This window comes from Aotus nancymaae, unplaced genomic scaffold (genome assembly GCF_030222135.1).
Source record: "Aotus nancymaae isolate 86718 unplaced genomic scaffold, 86718_ANA_hifiasm-v0.15.2.pri h1tg000063l, whole genome shotgun sequence".
Taxonomy (NCBI): domain Eukaryota; kingdom Metazoa; phylum Chordata; class Mammalia; order Primates; family Aotidae; genus Aotus; species Aotus nancymaae.
Genome location: NW_026988477.1, coordinates 814,597 through 834,909, shown reverse-complemented (window position 1 = coordinate 834,909; position 20,313 = coordinate 814,597). Strand labels below are relative to the sequence as shown.

General features: G+C 61.1%; 2 protein-coding genes across 2 annotated transcripts in view; both read right to left on the bottom strand.

Annotated features, from left to right (window-relative positions):
* EXD3 (exonuclease 3'-5' domain containing 3) overlaps positions 1-20,313 on the bottom strand; it is an 80,957-nt gene that overhangs the window by 55,878 nt on the left and 4,766 nt on the right. The window contains 3 exon segments of the mRNA XM_064366070.1: positions 219-366; positions 368-390; positions 9,620-9,684. Of these exon segments, the coding sequence (XP_064222140.1) occupies positions 219-366; positions 368-390; positions 9,620-9,684 (236 nt within the window).
* On the bottom strand, positions 17,461-19,646 carry LOC105712246 (bifunctional endo-1,4-beta-xylanase XylA-like). Its single transcript, XM_064366023.1, has 2 exons — positions 19,587-19,646; positions 17,461-19,366 (listed from the first exon to the last, which is right to left on the bottom strand). The coding sequence occupies exons 1-2, from the start codon at positions 19,644-19,646 to the stop codon at positions 18,437-18,439; spliced, it is 990 nt and encodes a 329-aa protein (XP_064222093.1). The 3' UTR covers positions 17,461-18,436.

The window sequence follows — 20,313 nt, the reverse complement described above, 5'->3', positions numbered from 1 at the left end:
CCTGCAGGGCTGGGGCATGGGAGGGGTGAGGCTGGTCTCAGCACGTGGCTGTCAGGGGGCTGAGGGTGAAGCCCACGGGCTGGGCTTTGACCACAGCCCCCAGCACCCCTCTGCCCTTCCCCGGCTTGCTCAGTGGGCTGTAGAGGCCTGGGCAGGTGGGTGCCAGGTCCACTGTGCTGACGGCCGGGGCAGAAGGGTCACAGAGCCCACGGGCGCACCTGGGCTGGGCCCGGGTGTGGCTGGGCCCGTACCCAGCATTGCAGCTGGTGGGAGATCCAGGCCTCCAGGGAGGGGCCCTCTCCCCGCCGGCCCCGGCTGCTCTCCAGCATGTCAAGAAGCTCGGCCAGGGGGTCGTCCAGGGCAGCAACCCCGCCAGGCTTCCTCCTGGAGCTGTGGAGACACAAAACCACATTGTCACTTTGTCTTGCACTCAAAGCCTCCTGGCAAGGCCTCCCCACCGCACAGAGGTTTTAAAATTTTAATCCATTCAGAAGGTAACTGTGGCCGTTCAGCCGCCATCCAAGCCTCTGTGACTTTTCATGCCGCTGGGATTCCGTTCCGGTCCGCTGCCTCCCAGGCCACCAGGGGCGGCGGTCATTGTCCGCACTAATCATCCCATAAAGACGGAGGGCCCGTTCTCCAGGCGGGCAGAGGGCTGGCCTGCGAGGCGACCGCAGCCCGAGCAACAACAGGTCCACAAGTCACTTCACCCGCGGCGCTGGCAGGACACGGGCCAGGCCTGCCCTCAGCAGGCAAAAGAAACCGAGAGGCAGGAGCCATAACCCACACCGAAAAACGCCTTTGATTCGCTTTTCTATCCCTGACCTGCAGAAGATTCAGAAACGGGTAAGAGGCGGAAGAAGAGAGGCAAAGCGGCGGTTTTGGTCTCCGGCTTCCGGAAGATTCTAGAGCAAGTTGGCCCTCGCTGCTGCGTGGCAGCCTCGGCGGCGCAGTCCTCTGGGGACGCCTGCAAGCGAGTCAGCTGTGATTCACTCGAAGCCACAGCCACTGCTGACGGACGGTTCTGCAGCTCCGCACTCGGGACAGGGCGCAGCAGGTGACAGCCACGCAGGTGGGCAAGAGAGTGAGTTCCCAGCTGCCAGCACTGGCCACAGGACGCCCCCAGAGCTGGGGCAGGCTGCAGGCTGGGAGTGTGGGCCGCACTGCTCTGGCCCTGGCGACGTGGATGGTGCCTCCACGGAGCTCCGGGAGCCACATCCCGAGGCTGCGACGCAGGTTTGAATGCACCGTGCTCCGGGGTCTTGGCAAGCTTACTGAAACAAAAGGCAAATTCTGGAACCTGGCACTGGACAGCTCTCCACAGAAACACCCAGAACAGCTGAGGAGCACATGCAGGTGAGTGCGTCAGGAGATCTCAGGACTGTCTTGCAGGGTGTGACAGCTGCAGGGGTGGGACGCAAGGCTAGAAAGGCGAGACATTCCAAAAGGGACGCCTTGGGGAAAGCGTGGGCAGAGAGGGAGAAAGGCAGCCTGTCTGTCCAACAGGACTCATGGAAGAAAAGGAAAGCCGCCCTTAAACAAAGCCTGTAAATCTCACGCATCTGGAACTTGAAGATGCTCCAAAAAGTTAGATCTAGACCTAGAGACTTCTAGCTCTGCTGAGTTCTAGCCCCGCTGAGTTCTATCTCTGCTGAGTTCTATCTCTGCTGAGTTCTAGCCCTGCTGAGTTCTAGCCCTGCTGAGTTCTATCTCTGCTGAGTTCTAGCCCCGCTGAGTTCTAGCCCCGGTGAGTTCTAGCCCCGCTGAGTTCTAGCGCCGCTGAGTTCTAGCCCCGCTGAGTTCTAGCCCCGGTGAGTTCTAGCGCCGCTGAGTTCTAGCCCCGCTGAGTTCTAGCCCCGGTGAGTTCTAGCCCCGGTGAGTTCTAGCGCCGCTGAGTTCTAGCCCCGGTGAGTTCTAGCCCCGCTGAGTTCTAGCCCCGCTGAGTTCTAGCCCCGGTGAGTTCTAGCCCCGCTGAGTTCTAGTGCCGCTGAGTTCTAGCCCCGCTGAGTTCTAGCCCCGGTGAGTTCTAGCGCCGCTGAGTTCTAGCCCCGCTGAGTTCTAGCCCCGGTGAGTTCTAGCCCCGCTGGGTTCTAGCCCCGCTGAGTTCTAGCCCCGCTGGGTTCTAGCCCCGCTGAGTTCTAGCCCCGCTGGGTTCTATCTCTGCTGAGTTCTAGCCCCGCTGGGTTCTAGCCCCGCTGAGTTCTAGCCCTGCTGAGTTCTATCTCTGCTGAGTTCTAGCCCCGCTGAGTTCTAGCCCCGGTGAGTTCTAGCCCCGCTGAGTTCTAGCCCCGCTGAGTTCTAGCCCCGCTGGGTTCTAGCCCCGCTGGGTTCTAGCCCCGCTGAGTTCTAGCCCCGCTGAGTTCTAGCCCCGCTGAGTTCTAGCCCCGCTGAGTTCTATCTCTGCTGAGTTCTAGCCCCGCTGAGTTCTATCTCTGCTGAGTTCTAGCCCTGCTGAGTTCTAGCTCTAGAGAATTCTAGCTCTAACTAGTTGACAGAAACGAAGCAATAATTCTTTAACCACTTTGCCAAGACGTGCAGGCCCTAGGTCACCAGAGGGAAAAAGTTGCACTGAACGAGGTCAACGAAAACTTACAAAACTCACAAGGAAGCAAGCCACCATGAGTGACATCCCCAAGTAAGTTGGTTAAAGCTCTCAGAATGTGGAGTAATGGAACATGGGACATGGGTTTGGGAATGTGTAACCAACTATCCCCATTCCTAAGAGACAGTTTGCTTCTGTTCACGTATTACTCAGCCACGGAAAAGGAGGAAGCTGACACAGGCTTCCATGTGGACAAGCCCTGACGTCGTGCTAAGTGAAGAGCAAGTCACAAAAGACCCCGTGTTACGTGACCGCACGTGTGTGAACTGTCCAGAAGTGGCAAATCCAGAGGCAGACAGCAAATGAGGGTGGCCGGGTAGGGGCTGAGGGGAATGGGGTGTCCGTGTGAGGGGTACGGGGTTTGTGGGTGAGTCTGGGGCTGAGGGGAATGGGGTGTCCGTGTGAGGGGTACGGGGTTTGTGGGTAAGTCTGGGGCTGAGGGTAATGGGGTGACTCTGTGAGGGGTATGGGGTTTGTGGGTGAGTCTGGGCTGAGGAGAATGGGGTGACTCTGTGAGGGGTACGGGGTTTGTGGGTGAGTCTGGGGCTGAGGGGAATGGGGCGTCCGTGTGAGGGGTACGGGGTTTGTGGGTGAGTCTGGGGCTGAGGGGAATGGGGTGTCCGTGTGAGGGGTACGGGGTTTGTGGGTGAGTCTGGGGCTGAGGGTAATGGGGTGACCCTGTGAGGGGTATGGGGTTTGTGGGTGAGTCTGGGGCTGAGGGGAATGGGCGTCCGTGTGAGGGGTACGGGGTTTGTGGGTGAGTCTGGGGCTGAGGGTAATGGGGTGACCCTGTGAGGGGTATGGGGTTTGTGGGTGAGTCTGGGGCTGAGGGGAATGGGGTGTCCGTGTGAGGGGTACGGGGTTTGTGGGTGAGTCTGGGGCTGAGGGTAATGGGGTGACCCTGTGAGGGGTATGGGGTTTGTGGGTGAGTCTGGGGCTGAGGGGAATGGGGTGTCCGTGTGAGGGGTATGGGGTTTGTGGGTGAGTCTGGAGCTGAGGAGAATGGGGCGTCCGTGTGAGGGGTACGGGGTTTGTGGGTGAGTCTGGGGCTGAGGGTAATGGGGTGACCCTGTGAGGGGTACAGGGTTTGTGGGTGAGTCTGGGCTGAGGAGAATGGGGTGACTCTGTGAGGGGTATGGGGTTGTGGGTGAGTCTGGGCTGAGGAGAATGGGGTGACTCTGTGAGGGGTACGGGGTTTGTGGGTGAGTCTGGGGCTGAGGGGAATGGGCGTCCGTGTGAGGGGTATGGGGTTTGTGGGTGAGTCTGGGGCTGAGGAGAATGGGGCATCCGTGTGAGGGGTACGGGGTTTGTGGGTGAGTCTGGGCTGAGGAGAATGGGGTGTCTGTGTGAGGGGTACGGGGTTTGTGGGTGAGTCTGGGGCTGAGGGTAATGGGGTGACCCTGTGAGGGGTACGGGGTTTGTGGGTGAGTCTGGGCTGAGGAGAATGGGGTGACTCTGTGAGGGGTATGGGGTTTGTGGGTGAGTCTGGGCTGAGAAGAATGGGGTGACTCTGTGAGGGGTATGGGGTTTGTGGGTGAGTCTGGGGCTGAGGGGAATGGGGCGTCCGTGTGAGGGGTACGGGGTTTGTGGGTGAGTCTGGGGCTGAGGAGAATGGGGCGTCCGTGTGAGAGGTACGGGGTTTGTGGGTGAGTCTGGGCTGAGAATGGGGTGTCTGTGTGAGGGGTACTGGGTTTGTGGGTGAGTCTGGGGCTGAGGGTAATGGGGTGACCCTGTGAGGGGTACGGGGTTTGTGGGTGAGTCTGGGCTGAGGAGAATGGGGTGACTCTGTGAGGGGTATGGGGTTTGTGGGTGAGTCTGGGCTGAGAAGAATGGGGTGACTCTGTGAGGGGTACGGGGTTTGTGGGTGAGTCTGGGGCTGAGGGGAATGGGCGTCCGTGTGAGGGGTACGGGGTTTGTGGGTGAGTCTGGGGCTGAGGGGAATGGGGTGTCCGTGTGAGGGGTACGGGGTTTGTGGGTGAGTCTGGGGCTGAGGGGAATGGGGTGATCCTGTGAGGGGTACGGGGTTTTTGTGGGTGAGTCTGGGCTGAGAAGAATGGGGTGACTCTGTGAGGGGTACGGGGTTTGTGGGTGAGTCTGGGGCTGAGGAGAATGGGGTGTCCGTGTGAGGTGTATGGGGTTTGTGGGTGAGTCTGGGGCTGAGGGGAATGGGGCGTCCGTGTGAGGGGTACGGGGTTTGTGGGTGAGTCTGGGGCTGAGGGGAATGGGGCGTCCGTGTGAGGGGTACGGGGTTTGTGGGTGAGTCTGGGGCTGAGAATGGGGCGTCCGTGTGAGGGGTACGGGGTTTGTGGGTGAGTCTGGGCTGAGGAGAATGGGGTGTCTGTGTGAGGGGTACGGGGTTTGTGGGTGAGTCTGGGCTGAGGAGAATGGGGTGACTCTGTGAGGGGTATGGGGTTTGTGGGTGAGTCTGGGCTGAGAAGAATGGGGTGACTCTGTGAGGGGTACGGGGTTTGTGGGTGAGTCTGGGGCTGAGGGGAATGGGGCGTCCGTGTGAGGGGTACGGGGTTTGTGGGTGAGTCTGGGGCTGAGGAGAATGGGGCGTCCGTGTGAGGGGTCCGGGGTTTGTGGGTGAGTCTGGGCTGAGGAGAATGGGGTGACTCTGTGAGGGGTATGGGGTTTGTGGGTGAGTCTGGGCTGAGAAGAATGGGGTGACTCTGTGAGGGGTACGGGGTTTGTGGGTGAGTCTGGGGCTGAGGGGAATGGGGCGTCCGTGTGAGGGGTACAGGGTTTGTGGGTGAGTCTGGGGCTGAGGGGAATGGGGCGTCCGTGTGAGGGGTACGGGGTTTGTGGGTGAGTCTGGGGCTGAGGAGAATGGGGTGACTCTGTGAGGGGCACGGGGTTTGTGGGTGAGTCTGGGGCTGAGGGGAATGGGGCGTCCGTGTGAGGGGTACGGGGTTTGTGGGTGAGTCTGGGGCTGAGGAGAATGGGGTGACTCTGTGAGGGGTACGGGGTTTGTGGGTGAGTCTGGGGCTGAGGGGAATGGGCGTCCGTGTGAGGGGTACGGGGTTTTCGTTTGAATCAATGAAACTTTCTGAAACCAGAAGAGGTGCACATGGTTGTGAAGATGCTGAAAAGATTCACAAAGCACCACACTGTGGACACGCTCGATGCCACTGACTCGCTGGTTTCAAAATAATTCGGCTTACACTTTGTGCATCTTACCCCAGTAAAAAGTTAAATTAGGCCGAGCACGGTGGCTCACGCCTGTAATCCCAGCACTTCAGGAGGCCGAGGTGGGTGGATCACCGGAGGTCAGGAAATCGAGACCATTCTGGCCAACACGGTGAAACCCCATCTCTACTAAAAATACATAAATTAGCCGGGCGTGGTGGCGCGTGCCTGTAGTCCCAGCTACTCGGGCGGCTGAGGCAGGAGCATCGCTTGAACCCAGGAGGTGGAGGTTGCAGTGAGCTGAGATTGTGCCCCTGCACTCCAGCCTGGGTGACAAGAGTGAGACTCTGTCTCAAAAAAAAAAAGAAAAAGGAAATAAATAAGGGACGCCCGGTGGCCTGCGCTGACTTTGGGTGTGCTCTCACCCCGCTTGGTTTCTGTCACCCCGGAGCTCCGTGGCAGCTGTTCTGATCCCACCCGCCTTCCCTCACTCCTGAAACCAGCCCGGTAACCCTTGTGCAAAATCCTGGCCCTCCAGGCCCCCGGTGGCAGCTGTGCCCCTTTTGTGCCCTTGCTGACCAGCGTGGTGACACACGGACCCAGTGCCCACCGCAGCCCCGCCGGCCCCAGGGCCAGCCCCTTGTGGTGGGAGACGCCAGTCTGGGCCCAAGCATCTCCCTCCAGCTCCTGCCCTTATCTCAGTGGCCTTAATGGACTTGTCCAGGAACCCTGGGACCCATGGCTCTGAGACCGGGCTCCCCTTGCCCTGCCTGCTCCCAACCGGGGTCCCCATGAGGAAGAGGAAGCCGTCACACCCGCCTGCTGGCCCCTCCTCCCTCTGAGCCCTGCCACTCCCCCTCCCTGCGCTGGTGGCCAGGCCCCTCACTGGCCTTCACTCCTCCATTCCCGGGTCACCCTCAGCTACAAAGAGCCCCCTGCTGCGCATGGAGGAAACCCCGACGTCCCTCCGGGAATCCCCCCTCAGCGCCCCCGCCCACTGGTATCCCCGCTCCTCCCTGCTGCTCTGGCATCCCTGCAGCTGCGCTGTTGGCTCCACTCACAGCTTTGGTGGGCGGGGGTCCCACGGGCTCAGCAGCACCAGAAGGCCCCCTGAGGGGCTGTTAGGACAGGACCACCCTGGCTGGGTGCGGTGGCTCACGCCTGGAATCCCAGCACCTTGGGAGGCCGAGACGGGCGGATTGCTTGAGGTCAGGAGTTCGAGACCAGCCTGGCCAACATGCTTAAACCCCATCTCTACTAAAAGTACAAAAATTAGCCGGGTGTGGTGGCTCGTGCCTATAATCCCAGCTACTCGGGAGGCTGAGGCCTGAGAATCACTTGAACCCGGAAGGCGGTGGTTACAGTGAGCTGGGATTGCACCACTGCGCTCTAGCCTGGGTGACAGAGCGAGACCCTGTCTCACCAAAAAAAAAAAAAAGGACAGGGCCACCCCCCCACTGGGTGCTGAGCAGTGGGCTGGGAAGGGCCAGCGAGCCAGGGGAGCCCCACTCCGGGATCGCGTCTACTCCAGGCCTTCGCCCGCACCAGCCCTGCCTCCTGCCCGTCTCTGGCCGCTCTCACCCGCCCAGCGTGCTTGCTGCCTCTGCTCCCATTTTGGAGGAACACCCAGCAGCCCTCCCAGAACCCCCAGTCCCATTTCCCCCCTTTATTCTGCAAAGCACCCTCAAAGAGTTCTCCAAAACCCTCCTTAGGGGCCCCAGGTGTCTGTGCCACCACATGGGGTCCCCAGGATCTCCATGTGCAGCCAGCTTCTGGGGTCAGGCTTCTCCTCAGCACCCGGGACCCCCAAGGACCCCATCTTCAAGGCTCCTGGCCCACCCAGAGCCACTGGCCACGTGGCCTTCGCCGACTTGCTGGAACCTGGGCGAGCTGGGGCAGAGAAACTTGATGGAGATGGAAGGAGAGGTGAGAGCGCCCCGGGAAGACAACGCCGACAGTCTCATGACCCTGAGCGAGCCGGAGCCGATCGCAGCCCTGTCTGTTTAGAATCAAGCGCTGCTCAGAGGAGACGCCACGACGAACGAACAAGCCAGAGACAGAGACTCACGAGCCAGAGCCAGAGACTCACAAGCCAGAGACAGAGACTCACAAGCCAGAGACAGATACTCACAAGCCACAGACAGAGACTCAGAAGCCACAGAGAGAGACTCACAAGCCAGAGACAGAGACTCACGAGCCAGAGCCAGAGACTCACGAGCCAGAGCCAGAGACTCACGAGCCAGAGACAGAGACTCACGAGCCAGAGACAGATACTCACGAGCCACAGAGAGAGACTCACGAGCCAGAGAGAGAGACTCACAAGCCAGAGACAGATACTCACAAGCCACAGACAGAGACTCACAAGCCACAGACAGAGACTCACAAGCCAGAGACAGAGACTCACAAGCCAGAGACAGAGACTCACAAGCCACAGAGAGAGACTCACAAGCCACAGAGAGACTCACAAGCCAGAGACAGAGACTCACAAGCCACAGACAGAGACTCACAAGCCAGAGACAGAGACTCACAAGCCAGAGACAGAGACTCACAAGCCAGAGACAGATACTCACAAGCCACAGAGACTCACAAGCCACAGAGAGACTCACAAGCCAGAGACAGAGACTCACAAGCCAGAGACAGAGACTCACAAGCCACAGACAGAGACTCACAAGCCAGAGACAGAGACTCACAAGCCAGAGACAGAGACTCACAAGCCAGAGATAGAGACTCACAAGCCACAGAGAGAGACTCACAAGCCACAGAGAGACTCACAAGCCAGAGACAGAGACTCACGAGCCACAGAGACTCACAAGCCAAGAGACAGATACTCACAAGCCAGAGACAGAGACTCACAAGCCAGAGACAGAAACTCACAAGCCAGAGATGGAGATTGACAAGCCAGAGGCCCAGAAAGCCACTGCACTGATGGGAAGTGAAATCTGGCAGGGGCAGGTGCAGGAGCAGGGCGGACGCAGGAGGAGCAGCACCGGGGCTGGGACTTGCAGGGTGACCTCGGCCAGCGGACGCAGCACTCAGGAACTGGCAGCCTCCCGCACGCGGGCTATTGCTGCTAAGGAGCTGGAATCTGCATATCTGCCCCCCACGCGCCCGTGGCCGGCCTCCCTCGGCAGCCTCTCCCTGACCTCTCCCGCCCAGCCTCCTGCCCTGCTCAAGTCCCCCCGCCTTCCTAAGGCCTCCCTGTCCTGAACGCCTGCTCCAACGACCACCCGGGCCTGGGTGCTCTGCCAGTGGGCAGACGGGGCCTCAGGCCTGGCAGCGCTGGTGACAGCCGTGTCCCCGCAGGTGAGTGGTCCCTGTGCCTCCCAGCGGTGCCTTCCCCACCCCGGGGCCATGAGGAAGACCGCCCCTCACAGGCCACCCTGGACGCAGTCTGTGGCAGCGGCTACCGCAGGACCCTGCGGCCATGGGGGCCACATAGCTTCCCACCCAGGGAGGCGTCCTCACCCGACACCAGCCCTGGGGCCCTCGCTGGGAGGAGAGGCCCCAGCTCAGCAGGTGCGGCCACAGCCCGCCGGGTCTCCACACCAAAGTCCTTCCCTGGGCATGGAAGGACGTCTCCCCCACCACGCGAACGCACAGACAGTGGCAGGAAGCTGGAGGCGGAAGAGCACCTGGGCCTGGAGATGGAGCCGGTGCAGACTGGGGGGCGTCCGTGGCGTGGCCCGGAGGCTGTATGGGGGCTGCAGGCCGTTGCCCGTCTCTGAGCTTCAGGGCCCTGCGTCCACCAGGGTCCACCCAGCCTCGCCGGGGCTCTGTGCCAGGCTCGCACCAGCAGCCGTCACCGGGAGCTGGAACATTCAGACGAACGGCCGGTCTCGGCCTAACAGCCAGTTCTGCCGGCTGTGACTCGACCCCACCCCCACTCACCTGCTGCCGCTCCCGCGTGGACCACAGGGTCTGCAGGGTCTGCAGGAGCAGGAGGGGGTCCTGGCCTGTGGGGACAGGACAACAGCCGTGGGAGGAGCAGGTGCAGGGGCAGGGCCTGCCGCACAGCCCACCGGGAAGCCCCTCCCACTGACCCCCAAGGCCCGGGGCTCCTCTGGACCTGGGGGGAGCCCTCCCCACCTCTGGCACACACAGAACACATCTGCCAGCTGCCGCGGTGCCCACCCTGGCCCGGGCTCACCACCGTCCCTTCCCTGTGGCCTGCCCCTCCCCTCAGCCACCTGGCAGCACTTCCATGCTCAGCCCTGGGAGCTGGGCCTCGTCCTCCAGCTGTGGTCACAGAGCAGCCCCAGGGCTGGGTCCTCCGCTGTCCAGGCCTTCATGGGCCTGAGCCTCGCCTGCTCCACCCAGCGCCCTCGGCGACCTCATCAGCATCTTCTCGCCCAGACCCTGCTCCCCACCACGAGGACTCCAAGCCCCTGCCCTCCCTGCAGCTGTTTAGGCCTCTGTCGCCAGCCCCCACTGCCCCGCCCCTCCTTCCAGCCCCGCCTGGGAGGCCGCCCCCACCTCATGGTGCACGCTCCGCTGCAAACGTGCGACCAGGGACGCTGCCCCATAGGGACAGAGCCACCAGAGTGAGGCCCGAGGGAGGTTTACAGAAGGAACCTGGGGGCCCCGTGGCTTGGCCTGGAGGCTGGCGGTGCCCCAACCCCACCCAGGGGAGCAGGGACGCACCCGGGCTCTGTCATGTGGTGGGGTCGGGTCAGAGGCCAGGGAGGGGCGGCTGCCAGCAGGGACGCCACAGGTGCGGCCGGGGGGCGGGGCAGGAGCCAGGTGGATTCAGCAGTGAACTCCCCCCGGGACCTGGGGGCCATGGAAACTGCTGGGCCCCCCTGGACAGCAGGACGGGAACAGAGAAGGCCCTGGAGCCGGGTGAGGGAAGCTGAGGACTCATGCGGATCAGATAAGACCCCGGCAGCTGGGTTCTGCCACATGTGCCGGGGAGCGCGTGTGATGGGGTCACCCCGGAACGCCAGGCTGACTGAACACAAGAGTCCGAGTGAGTTGTGGTTCAGCCCAGGACTGGAACAGAGGACAGAACCACGTGGCCCTTTCTGCAGACACAGAGCAAACGTTCTCAAATTCAGTTCAGCTCACGGTTTAAGAAATAACTCGGCCAGGACGGGCAGGGAGCGCCCCGAACTGGGCAAAAGCCACCCATGAGCATGAAGCACGGCACTCGGGGCAGCGCCCGAGGACGTCTCACCAAGGGAAACAGAAACATGAGGACCTGCCGACAACGTGATCAATTACGCAGAAAGCCACGAAGCATCAAAAGCTACGCTCTCGGAATTTACCCATGGGGGCCAGGCACGGTGGCTCACGGCTGTCATCCCAGCACTTTGGGAGCCCAGGGCGGACGGTTCATCTGAGGTCAGGAGTTCGAGACCAGCCTTGCCAACGTGGTGAAGCCCCGTCTCTACTAAAAATACAAAAAAGTTAGCCAGGCGTGGTGGCATGTGCTTGTAATTCTAGCTACTTGGGAGGCTGAGGCAGGAGAATTGCTTGAACTTGAGAGTCAGATGTTGCAGTGAGCCGGGATCATGCCACTGCACTCCAGTCTGGGCAACAGAACGGGACTCTGTCTCAAAATAAATAAATAAATAAAATTTAAAAATAAAAAACATAACCACTCCCTACACCCAGTCTTTGGCCGGCATAGTGGCTCACGCCTGTAATCCCAGCACTTGGGGAGGCTGAAGCAGGCAGATCACGGGGTCAGGAGTTCAAGACCAGCCCGGCCAAGATGGTGAAAACCCATCTCTACTGAAAATACAAAAAAATTAGCTGGGCATGGTGGCTCGTGCCTGTAATCCGATTTGGGAGGCTGAGGCCAAGAACCGCTTTAACCTAGGAGGCGGAGGTTGCAGTGAGCCGAGATCGTGCCACTGTACTTCCAGCCTGGGCAACAGAGAGAGACTCCGTCTCAAAAGAAAAACAGAATTCACCGATAGTTCGGCATCAATGCTCAGCACGAGCCCAGGTGAGATCAGTTGTTTCCGTACAGCAACAAACAGAAATGACAGGAGAAAAAAAAGAAAAGGAGTCTCGCTTTGTTGCCAGGCACCAGGCTGGAGTGCAATGGCGCAATCTCGGCTCACTGCAACCTCTGCCTCCCGGGTTTAAGCAATTCTCCTGCCTCAGCCTCCCGAGTAGCTGAGACCACAGGCGTGCGCCAGCATGCCCGGCTAATTTTTGAATTTTTAGTAGAGACGGGGTTTCACCATGTTGGCCAGTACGGTCTCAATCTCTTGACCTCATGATCCACCTGCCTCGGGCTCCCAAAGTGCTGGGATTACAGGTGTGAGGCACCTCGCCCAGCCAGAAATGACCATTTCAAAAGTCACTTACAACAGCATCAGCCATGTCAGATTCGGAGGCAGCTCACACAAAACAAAAACCCACGAAACGTCATGGGGCACCTGAGCTCCACCACCGAGGCTCTGGGCTCTTCAGCGCCCTGGGACGGGGTGGCACGGGTCGGCGTTGCTGTCTGCGTTCAGAACCATCCTAGCGTGGCGCACATGGCGTGCCTCACACGCAGAGGCTGAGAACACCCAAATGTCCACTGGAGGAGGACGGAGCAAGCGGACCAGACCGGACACAAGGCCCGGCGCGGGGAGGATGTACCCGTGTGACCATGGCAGGCAGTGTGAGCAGCCCTGCATTCTGGGTGTTGCGTTCTGGGCAGGACCAGCGAGGGGCCGGGCAGGGCTGGGTGGAGCGTGCTGTGTGTGTTCAAGATCTCGTGTTGAGCTCTGTCGTGTGTTCTGCGTTCCTTCCTACATGTGGGTTGCACTTCAAAATAAACAAAACAGACTTTTATTTTATGTTATCTATTTTATTTTATTTTATTTTGAGATGGAGTCTCACTCTCGCCCGGGCTGGAGTGCAGTGGTGCGATCTTGGCTCACTGCAACCCCCATCTCCGTGTTCAAGTGATTCTCATGCCTCAGCCTCCTGAGTAACTGGGATCACAGGCATGCGCCACCACACCCAGCTAACTTTCGTATTTTTAGTAGACATAGGGTTTCACTATATAGGCCAGGCTGGTCTTAAACTCCTGAGGTCAAGTGGTCCACCCACCTTAGCCTCTCAAAGTGCTGGGGTGACAGGAGTGAGCCACCGCGCCCACCCCAGTTTTTCTCTTAAAGCAGAGTTTCAGATGTGTGAGATGAGAAAGGCTGCAGGTGGACGGTGGTGGCGACTGTGCAGCCCGGTGAGTGAGTGTTGGTGGTCTCCTCCCCCCCGTCAGTGGTGGTGGTCCTCCGCCCTGCTCATGTCTTTCTGCTCCTGCCCTCCAGGTGGGCAGAGTCTGGGCCCCACCCTCGGCCACTCCAGCTCCCAGGGGTCTCCCTGCCTTGCCATTGTGCCCTCGGACAACACCCAGCCAGCAGCCGGCAGGGCCCCAGGATCCCACAGAAACATGGGGTGGGCCAGGCCCCTTCTCTGTGGACTCCATTGTGGCCCCAGGCCTCAGAGTTAAAGCCAGGGCCCGCTATACCCTCCTAGCCTCCACCCTCCCCGTGACCCAGACCCTGCCCCCTGGGCCTGAGGCTGCTTCCCGAGTACCCAGCAGCCTGCCTGGGAGTCCCCTGTGGCGCCGCTGCCCCTCTGCCCCCGTCCCTTCACTGTCGCCTGGACGCTAAGTCCCAGGGCAATGACCGCCTGGGTCTCCTTCCAGGCCGTGGCTGGTATACCATGGGCAATCCACAGCGCCCGCCGCAGCCATTCTAGGGCCATCTGTGCACTCATGGTGCTCACAGCCCACCCGACTGGGGAGCCCCGGGTCTCAGGCCAGAGCTGGAGGCACCACAGCGGGTGTGGCCGGCCGAGTCTCTGCCCCACTGGGCTCGGACACGGTCATGCTGACACTCGTCTCATACAATCACTGGCTTCCTGTTCATACAACAGAAGAAAAACAGGATGTCCGGGGCGGCTTCTGTCTGAGCCAATGAGACAAATGAGCTCTGTGAGCCCCGAGGCCTAGCAGCGGGAGGACCCCAGGGGACACACTCCGCTCAGTACACAGCACCCCAACTCACGGATGCCTCACAGGGGCAGGTGGGGGGTGTCCGAGAGGGGCAGGTGGGGGTGTCCGAGAGGGGCAGGTGGGGGTGTCCGAGAGGGGCAGGTGGGGGGTGTCTGAGAGGGGCAGGTGGGGGTAGTCTGAGAGGGGCAGGTGGGGGGTGTCTGAGAGGGGCAGGTGGGGGGTGTCCGAGAGGGGCAGGTGGGGGTGTCCGAGAGGGGCAGGTGGGGGGTGTCCGAGAAGGGCAGGTGGGGGTGTCCGAGAGGGGCAGGTGGGGGGTGTCTGAGAGGGGCAGGTGGGGGGTGTCCGAGAGGGGCAGGTGGGGGGTGTCTGAGAGGGGCAGGTGGGGGGTGTCCGAGAGGGGCAGGTGGGGGGTGTCCGAGAGGGGCAGGTGGAGATTGGAGCTGATGCTGAGGGACCTCCCAGACCCGCTCTCCGGCCCCGGAAGCTCCCGCCTGCCCTCCCTGTGGTCACCTCTTTGTGCAGTGGCTTCTGGGGGCCTTTGGTCCCCAGCGTGGACTTTTGGCCAGCGCTCTGTGGGTGGCCTCTGGCCCCATACCTCCACACCCAGGCCGGGGGCTGGCCAGGCCCAAGTTCACTGAGTTCGCCAAGTTCATCAGGGCCACACCGACGCCTGGGACCTGCTGACGGGAGGGCGGATGGCAGGTCTGGGACACTGCTGGGAGGTGACCCCTGACCCCGGAGCCCACTGCTCGGGAGCGTGTGGGTGGGGCAGAGCAGGGCAGCTGTGTGTCAGGAGGACGCCCAAAAGAAACTCAGGCTCGAGAGTCAGTCTCACCATCCCCCAAACGTGGCTCCGCCACCCCAGCCACCCTCCCCAAAATGTGCCCAGAAGGGCTCAGGAGCTCCAAGGGGTCAGCTTGGGGGCACCCATCAGATGCGGCCAGGACGGCTCCACCCTGACCCCGGCAGTCCTCAGGCCAGCCTGGCCTCAGGGACTCCCCCGCCCAGCCGATGGGAGTACAGATGGTGGCAGGGATGCAGGATGGGCAGAGCACAGGGACGCCACTTCCTCCAAACAGCACTGGCTGCCTTCGCTCTGAGACAGACGCTCCGGGAAACTCTGGGCTGCAGAGTGGGCCGTGCCGAAGGCTCTGATACTCTCCATGCTCTACCGTAAAGCGGGGGCCAGAAACGGGGACTTTTGATCCGCGGGACTCGGGGCACGGAAGCCCCAGGAACTGAGGCTGAGCCCAGCAGCGATGCTGGACAGTGGACACTGGGCAGCAGACGTCAGGCAGTGGACGCCGGCAGGGAACACCTGGTCTCCGGGCAAAAAGCCTGTGATGCGTGATCTTCACAAAGCCCCTGAGTGGGTGTCTCCTGAGGCCCAGCTGTCCTCTCGGGGCCTGGGTCACAAAGCTCACACAGCCCGTCTGCGAGGTTGTCTGGCACCTGCCAGCAGCATCAGACCCCAAAGTGCTGAGTGAAGGAGAGCCAGCCGCCCAGACCAGACCCCAGGCGCTGCACTGACCTGCTCCTTGCCCATGGGCCGGGCACCTGCTAACAACTCAGCACAGCACCCCACCCGGGTCAGCACTCTGGCCACCTGCAGACAGCAGAAAGGGCCAGCCCACAGCATCGGCTCCCCTCAGAGACCCCACGGCACCTCCCACGGGCGAGGTCCGAGAGGCTGCACCCACCCACCACACACTGGGGCCTCTGTCCCTCTGCCGAGAGTCTGTGTCCTGGGGGCCTTCTGGCCTCCAGGGGCACCTGAGACAGGGGCCACCCCCTGCAGCCCAACTGTCTCTGGTCTCGGATTCTGCCCGCATCTGCCTGTGCTCAGCTACAGGCAGGGCAGGGGACACGGTAAGGATGGAGGTGGCGAGGAGACCCCAAGCCCAGTGGGCGGCCTGTGTCTTCCACCCTGGCTCACCCGAAGAGGACCACCTGCATCTGGGGAGTGGGGTGCCCGGGACCCTGGAGACGCAGGATCTGGCACGGGAGCCCCTGCTCTGTCCATCAACGCAGCAGCCCGCAACCACAGCACGGCACCGTCTCTCACCGGTCACGGGTCCCCTCACTCGCCTCATCCATGAAGCCAAGGGCCTTGGAGACAGAATCTGACCCAGCCTGAGCCCAAGCTGCCTCTGCCGGGAAGGTGGGATGAAGTGGGAGCCCACCGTTTGCAGTCCTGGACCTCACAGAGAGACAGAGAGACAGGCAGAGAGGGAAAGGGTGACACCAGCCCAGGGCACAGGAGGCGGATGCCATGCAGACAGGGACAGAGAGGTCTCCAGATTTCATTCTGCAACCGCAGGTCAGAAAATCTGCTGGGAAAAAGATCCTATGTACAACAGCAATCTTGAAGATGATGGACCTGTTTATAAAAGTAACAGGCCGGGCACAGTGGCTCACACCTGTAAACCCAGCACTTTGGGAGGCCGAAGTGGGCAGATCACCTGAGGTTGGGAGTCTGAGACCAGCCTGGCCAACGTGGAGAAACTCTATGTCTACTAAAAATACAAAAATTAGCCAGGCGTGGTGGTGCGTGCCTGTAATCCCAACTACTCAGGAGGCTGAGGCAGGAGAATCACTTCAACCTGGGAGGTGGGGGTTGCAGTGAGCTGAGATCACGCCACTGCACTCCAGTCTGGGTGATAGAGCGGGACTGTGTCAAAAAAATTAAAAAATCACATCGGCCGGGCACAGTGGCTCACACCTATAATCCCAGCACTTTGGGGGGCTAAGGCGGGCAAATCATGAGGTCAAGAGATCGAGACCATCTTGCCAACATGGTGAAACCCCATCTCTGCCAAAAATACAAAAATTAGCTGGACGTGGCGGGACACGCCTGTAGTCCCAGCTACTCGGGAGGCCGAGGCAGGAGAATCGCTTGAACACAGGAGGCGGAGGTTGCAGTGAGCTGAGATCGCGCCACTGCACTACAGCCTGGCGACAGAGCGAGACTCTGTCTCTAAATAAATAAATAAATAAAAATAAAAATAAAAATTACACAAATAAATAAAAAAGAGAAAGATAGCAGTATGTTCTTGGTGTTTTACATAAATGAACTCTGAATATTCATGAAGAAATGACACGCAGTCTTGGTGTTAGAATCATCACTCAGAAACAGCGAGGTCCCTGACGTGGCCCGGTCACACAGCGAGGTCCCTGACGTGGCCCGGTCACACAGCGAGGTCCCTGACGTGGCCCGGTCACACAGCGAGGAAGGTGAGGCCTCTCTGCTGGCAGCAGCGGGGGGCCTGTTTTCATGGTTTTATGAGGCCAGCTGTGACCTCCCTTCTGTCTCCCTCGAGTCACAGCCCAGGGTTGGCTCCGCAGCCTTCGGGGCAGAGAAAGTCCCACCCCGCTGCCAGCCCCGCCTGGGCAGGCCCGGGCCAGGCCAGGTCAGCCTCCTTCAGTGGAGCCTTGGGGCTGGCTCAAGACCAGTGGGTGCTGAGGGCAGGGGTTGGGGACACGGTGAGGGCGGCCTAAAGGTTGTGGAAAAGTGCCTGTGACCCCCGCGTGGGACTGCGACAGGCCCGTCCCCAGGGCCCTGTAGGGATCTGGTGCCTACACTTCTAGGGTGCCCGTGGTGGGGCGGAGATGGCAGGCGGCCTTGGCAGCTTCTCCTTCCCACCCCCCAGCAGGGCCTCAGCCGCCACCGTCCTCAGGTGGCCCCCACCCACCCCCGGCCACAGCGCACCAGTGAGGCTTTGAGAGGGAGGCGCCTCCAGGACCCTGCACGTTCACGGTGCGTTATGAGTGCAACATGTGTTCATCACGGAGCCCCTCGAAGACGACCTTCACAGGAGAAGCGGCCTCTCCCGCGGGCTCTGCCTGTCCACCGCCGTGTCCACCCCGGGCGGGTGCTGAGGAGCCCCTGCCTGGAGTGTGGATGCTGGAGCCCCAGGCAGCAGGCCCAGGCTTAGGGCAGGGGCTCCTATGGGCAGCCGGGGCAGCCTCAGCCCTGGAGGCTCCCACTGTTAGAGCCCAGCGTGCTGGGGAGGGAGGGGGGACCCAGGGCAGCTTCCTGGGGCTGCTGCATCTGCCAGAGGGCAGGGCCTGCTTTCTCGGTGCTGAGCCGCAATATAATGCCAATTTAATGCCGTCTGTGGGACTCTGAATTTCCCAAGAAAGGCTCAAGCTGGAGCGCCCCGGGAAACCCGGAACCAGGTGGACACGGGCGACGTGGCCTTCCTGACCTCAACTCCGCCTGCTCACCAAAGGCTGAGGCTTCAGGAGGGAAGGGATCTGTGAGTGCTGTGGACGTTCAGAAGGAGAATGTTTTCTGGCCTTGGGGAGGGAGAGAGGAGCTCAGTGCCCCTCTCCTGTCCCCTGATGACACCCCCTGGCCCAGCCCGGGAGGGCCTCTCCAGAACAGGCCACAGGTGGCCACGGAGATGCTCCTCCAATGACCCGGACCCAGGCACTCCACCTTAAAAGGAAGTCCAGGACAAACCCAGGCCCACTGTCCAGGGCACAGTCCCGGGGGCCACAGACAGGATGGCCCTGCTCAGTGACCAGCACGGCACAGACAGGTGAACAGGCAGCGAGGCTGGGCCAGCACCAGGGCCAGGACACCTCCCGGGAAGAGGCTGACCCAGAGCCTGAATAGAGGAGCCTGGGGGGGAGGCTGAGCTGGGGCCTCTGGTGCGGCTGGCCTTGTTGACAGAGTTGGACACACCACATCAGGGCAGGTGCCTGAAGTGCCACAGGGAGGGTGGGGGGATGTGGCCATTCTAGGCACCAGCCTGTTCCAAAGAGCACCGAGGCTGTTCCAGGGAGCGCTGTGTCTGTTCCAGGGAGCACCGTGTCTGTTCCAGGGAGCACCATGTCTGTTCCAGAGAGCACCGTGTCTGTTCCAAGGAGTGCCATGTCCATTCCAGGGAGCTGTGTCTGTTCCAGAGAGCACCAAGGCTGTTCCAGGGAGCACCAAGGCTGTTCCAGGGAGCACCATGTCTGTTCCAGAGAGTGCCGTGTCTGTTCCAGGGAGCACCAAGGCTGTTCCAGGGAGCGCCATGTCTGTTCCAGGGAGTGCCATGTCCATTCCAGGGAGCTCTGTATCTGTTCCAGAGAGCGCCGTGTCTGTTCCAGGGAGCACCAAGGCTGTTCCAGGGAGCGCCATGTCTGTTCCAGGGAGTGCCATGTCCATTCCAGGGAGCTCTGTATCTGTTCCAGAGAGCCCCGAGGCTGTTCCAGGGAGCACCAAGGCTGTTCCAGGGAGTACCAACGCTGTTCCAGGGGGAAACGTGTCTATTCCAGGAACACTGTGTCTGTTCGGGAGCATCGTGTCTGTTCCAGGGGGCGCTGTGTCTGTTCCAGAGAGTGCTGAGAGTGTTCCAGGGAGCGCCATGTCTATTCCAGGGAAGGCCATGTCTGTTCCAGAGAGTGCTGTGTCTGTTCCAGGGAGTGCTGAGACTGTTCCAGGGAGCGCCGTGTCTGTTCCAGGGAGTGCTGAGACTGTTCCAGGGAGCGCCGTGTCTATTCCAGGGAGGCCATGTCTGTTCCAGGGAGCACTGTGTCTGTTCCAGAGAGTGCCGAAACTGTTCTGGGGAAGGCCATGTCTGTTCCAGAGAGTGCCGTGTCTGTTTCAGGGAGCGCCATGTCTGTTCCAGAGAGTGCTGTGTCTGTTTCAGGGAGTGCTGAAACTGTTCCAGGGAGCGCCGTGTCTATTCCTGAGAGTGCAGTGTCTGTTCCAGGGAGTGCTGAGAGTGTTCCAGGGAGCGCCATGTCTATTCCAGGGAGCTCCGTGTCTGTTCCAGGGAGCGCCGTGTCTGTTCCAGGGAGCACAATGTGTATTCCAGGAAGCCCTGAGGCTGTTCCAGAGGCTGTTCCAGGGAGGGGTATGTCTGTTCCAGGGGGGTGCAGTGTTCCAGGGAGCACTGAGACCGTTCCAGGGAGTGCCGAGACTGCTTCAGGAAGCGCCGAGGCTGTTCCAGGGGGCTCCATGTCTGTTCCAGGGGTCACCGTGTCTGTTCCAGAGAATGCCAGGCTGTTCCAGGGAGTGCCGTGTCTGGAGCGCTGTGACTGTTCCAGAGAGGGCTGAGGCTATTCCTCAGTGGTGCTAGCTGCTGGTGCACTTTGAACACATCCCCTCTGCTCAGGTGGAGAAAAGGCTGTAGATGCCATGGCCGCCCGTGCAGGGAGTCAGCTCTGTGCCAAGGCGAAGCCCAGCTGCTGTGTGCTCCCCGGCCCCCAGGGCGGCCTCCAGGGGAGGTAACAGGGCCTCCTCCCACACAGGTGCTGGCCTGGGGCCCACAGAGGGCCTCAGAGGAGGTGGTGGATGAAAGGAAAGGTGAGGGGTCTGGGCCCATCCCGAGAGGGCCAGGTGGGTGGTCGGAGCCCCACAGGATGGACAGGGCTGTGCCTGCAGAGGGGTGGCGTCCACACCAGCCCCGCCCAGCTCAGAGGTGGCCCTCCCCTGGGATGCTGCGGCCTGGCTACCTCAGGGAAGGTGACATGCCCGGGGCACCACCATCGCCCTCAGCATGAGCCGAGCTGGGAACGCAGAAGAGAAAGGCAGAGAGAAAGCCCCTGGAGGGGTCTGGGGCTAGAGGGGGCAGCCTCGTGGGATAGGGAAACTGAGGCAGAGAGCCTTGGCCACTGCCACATGGGA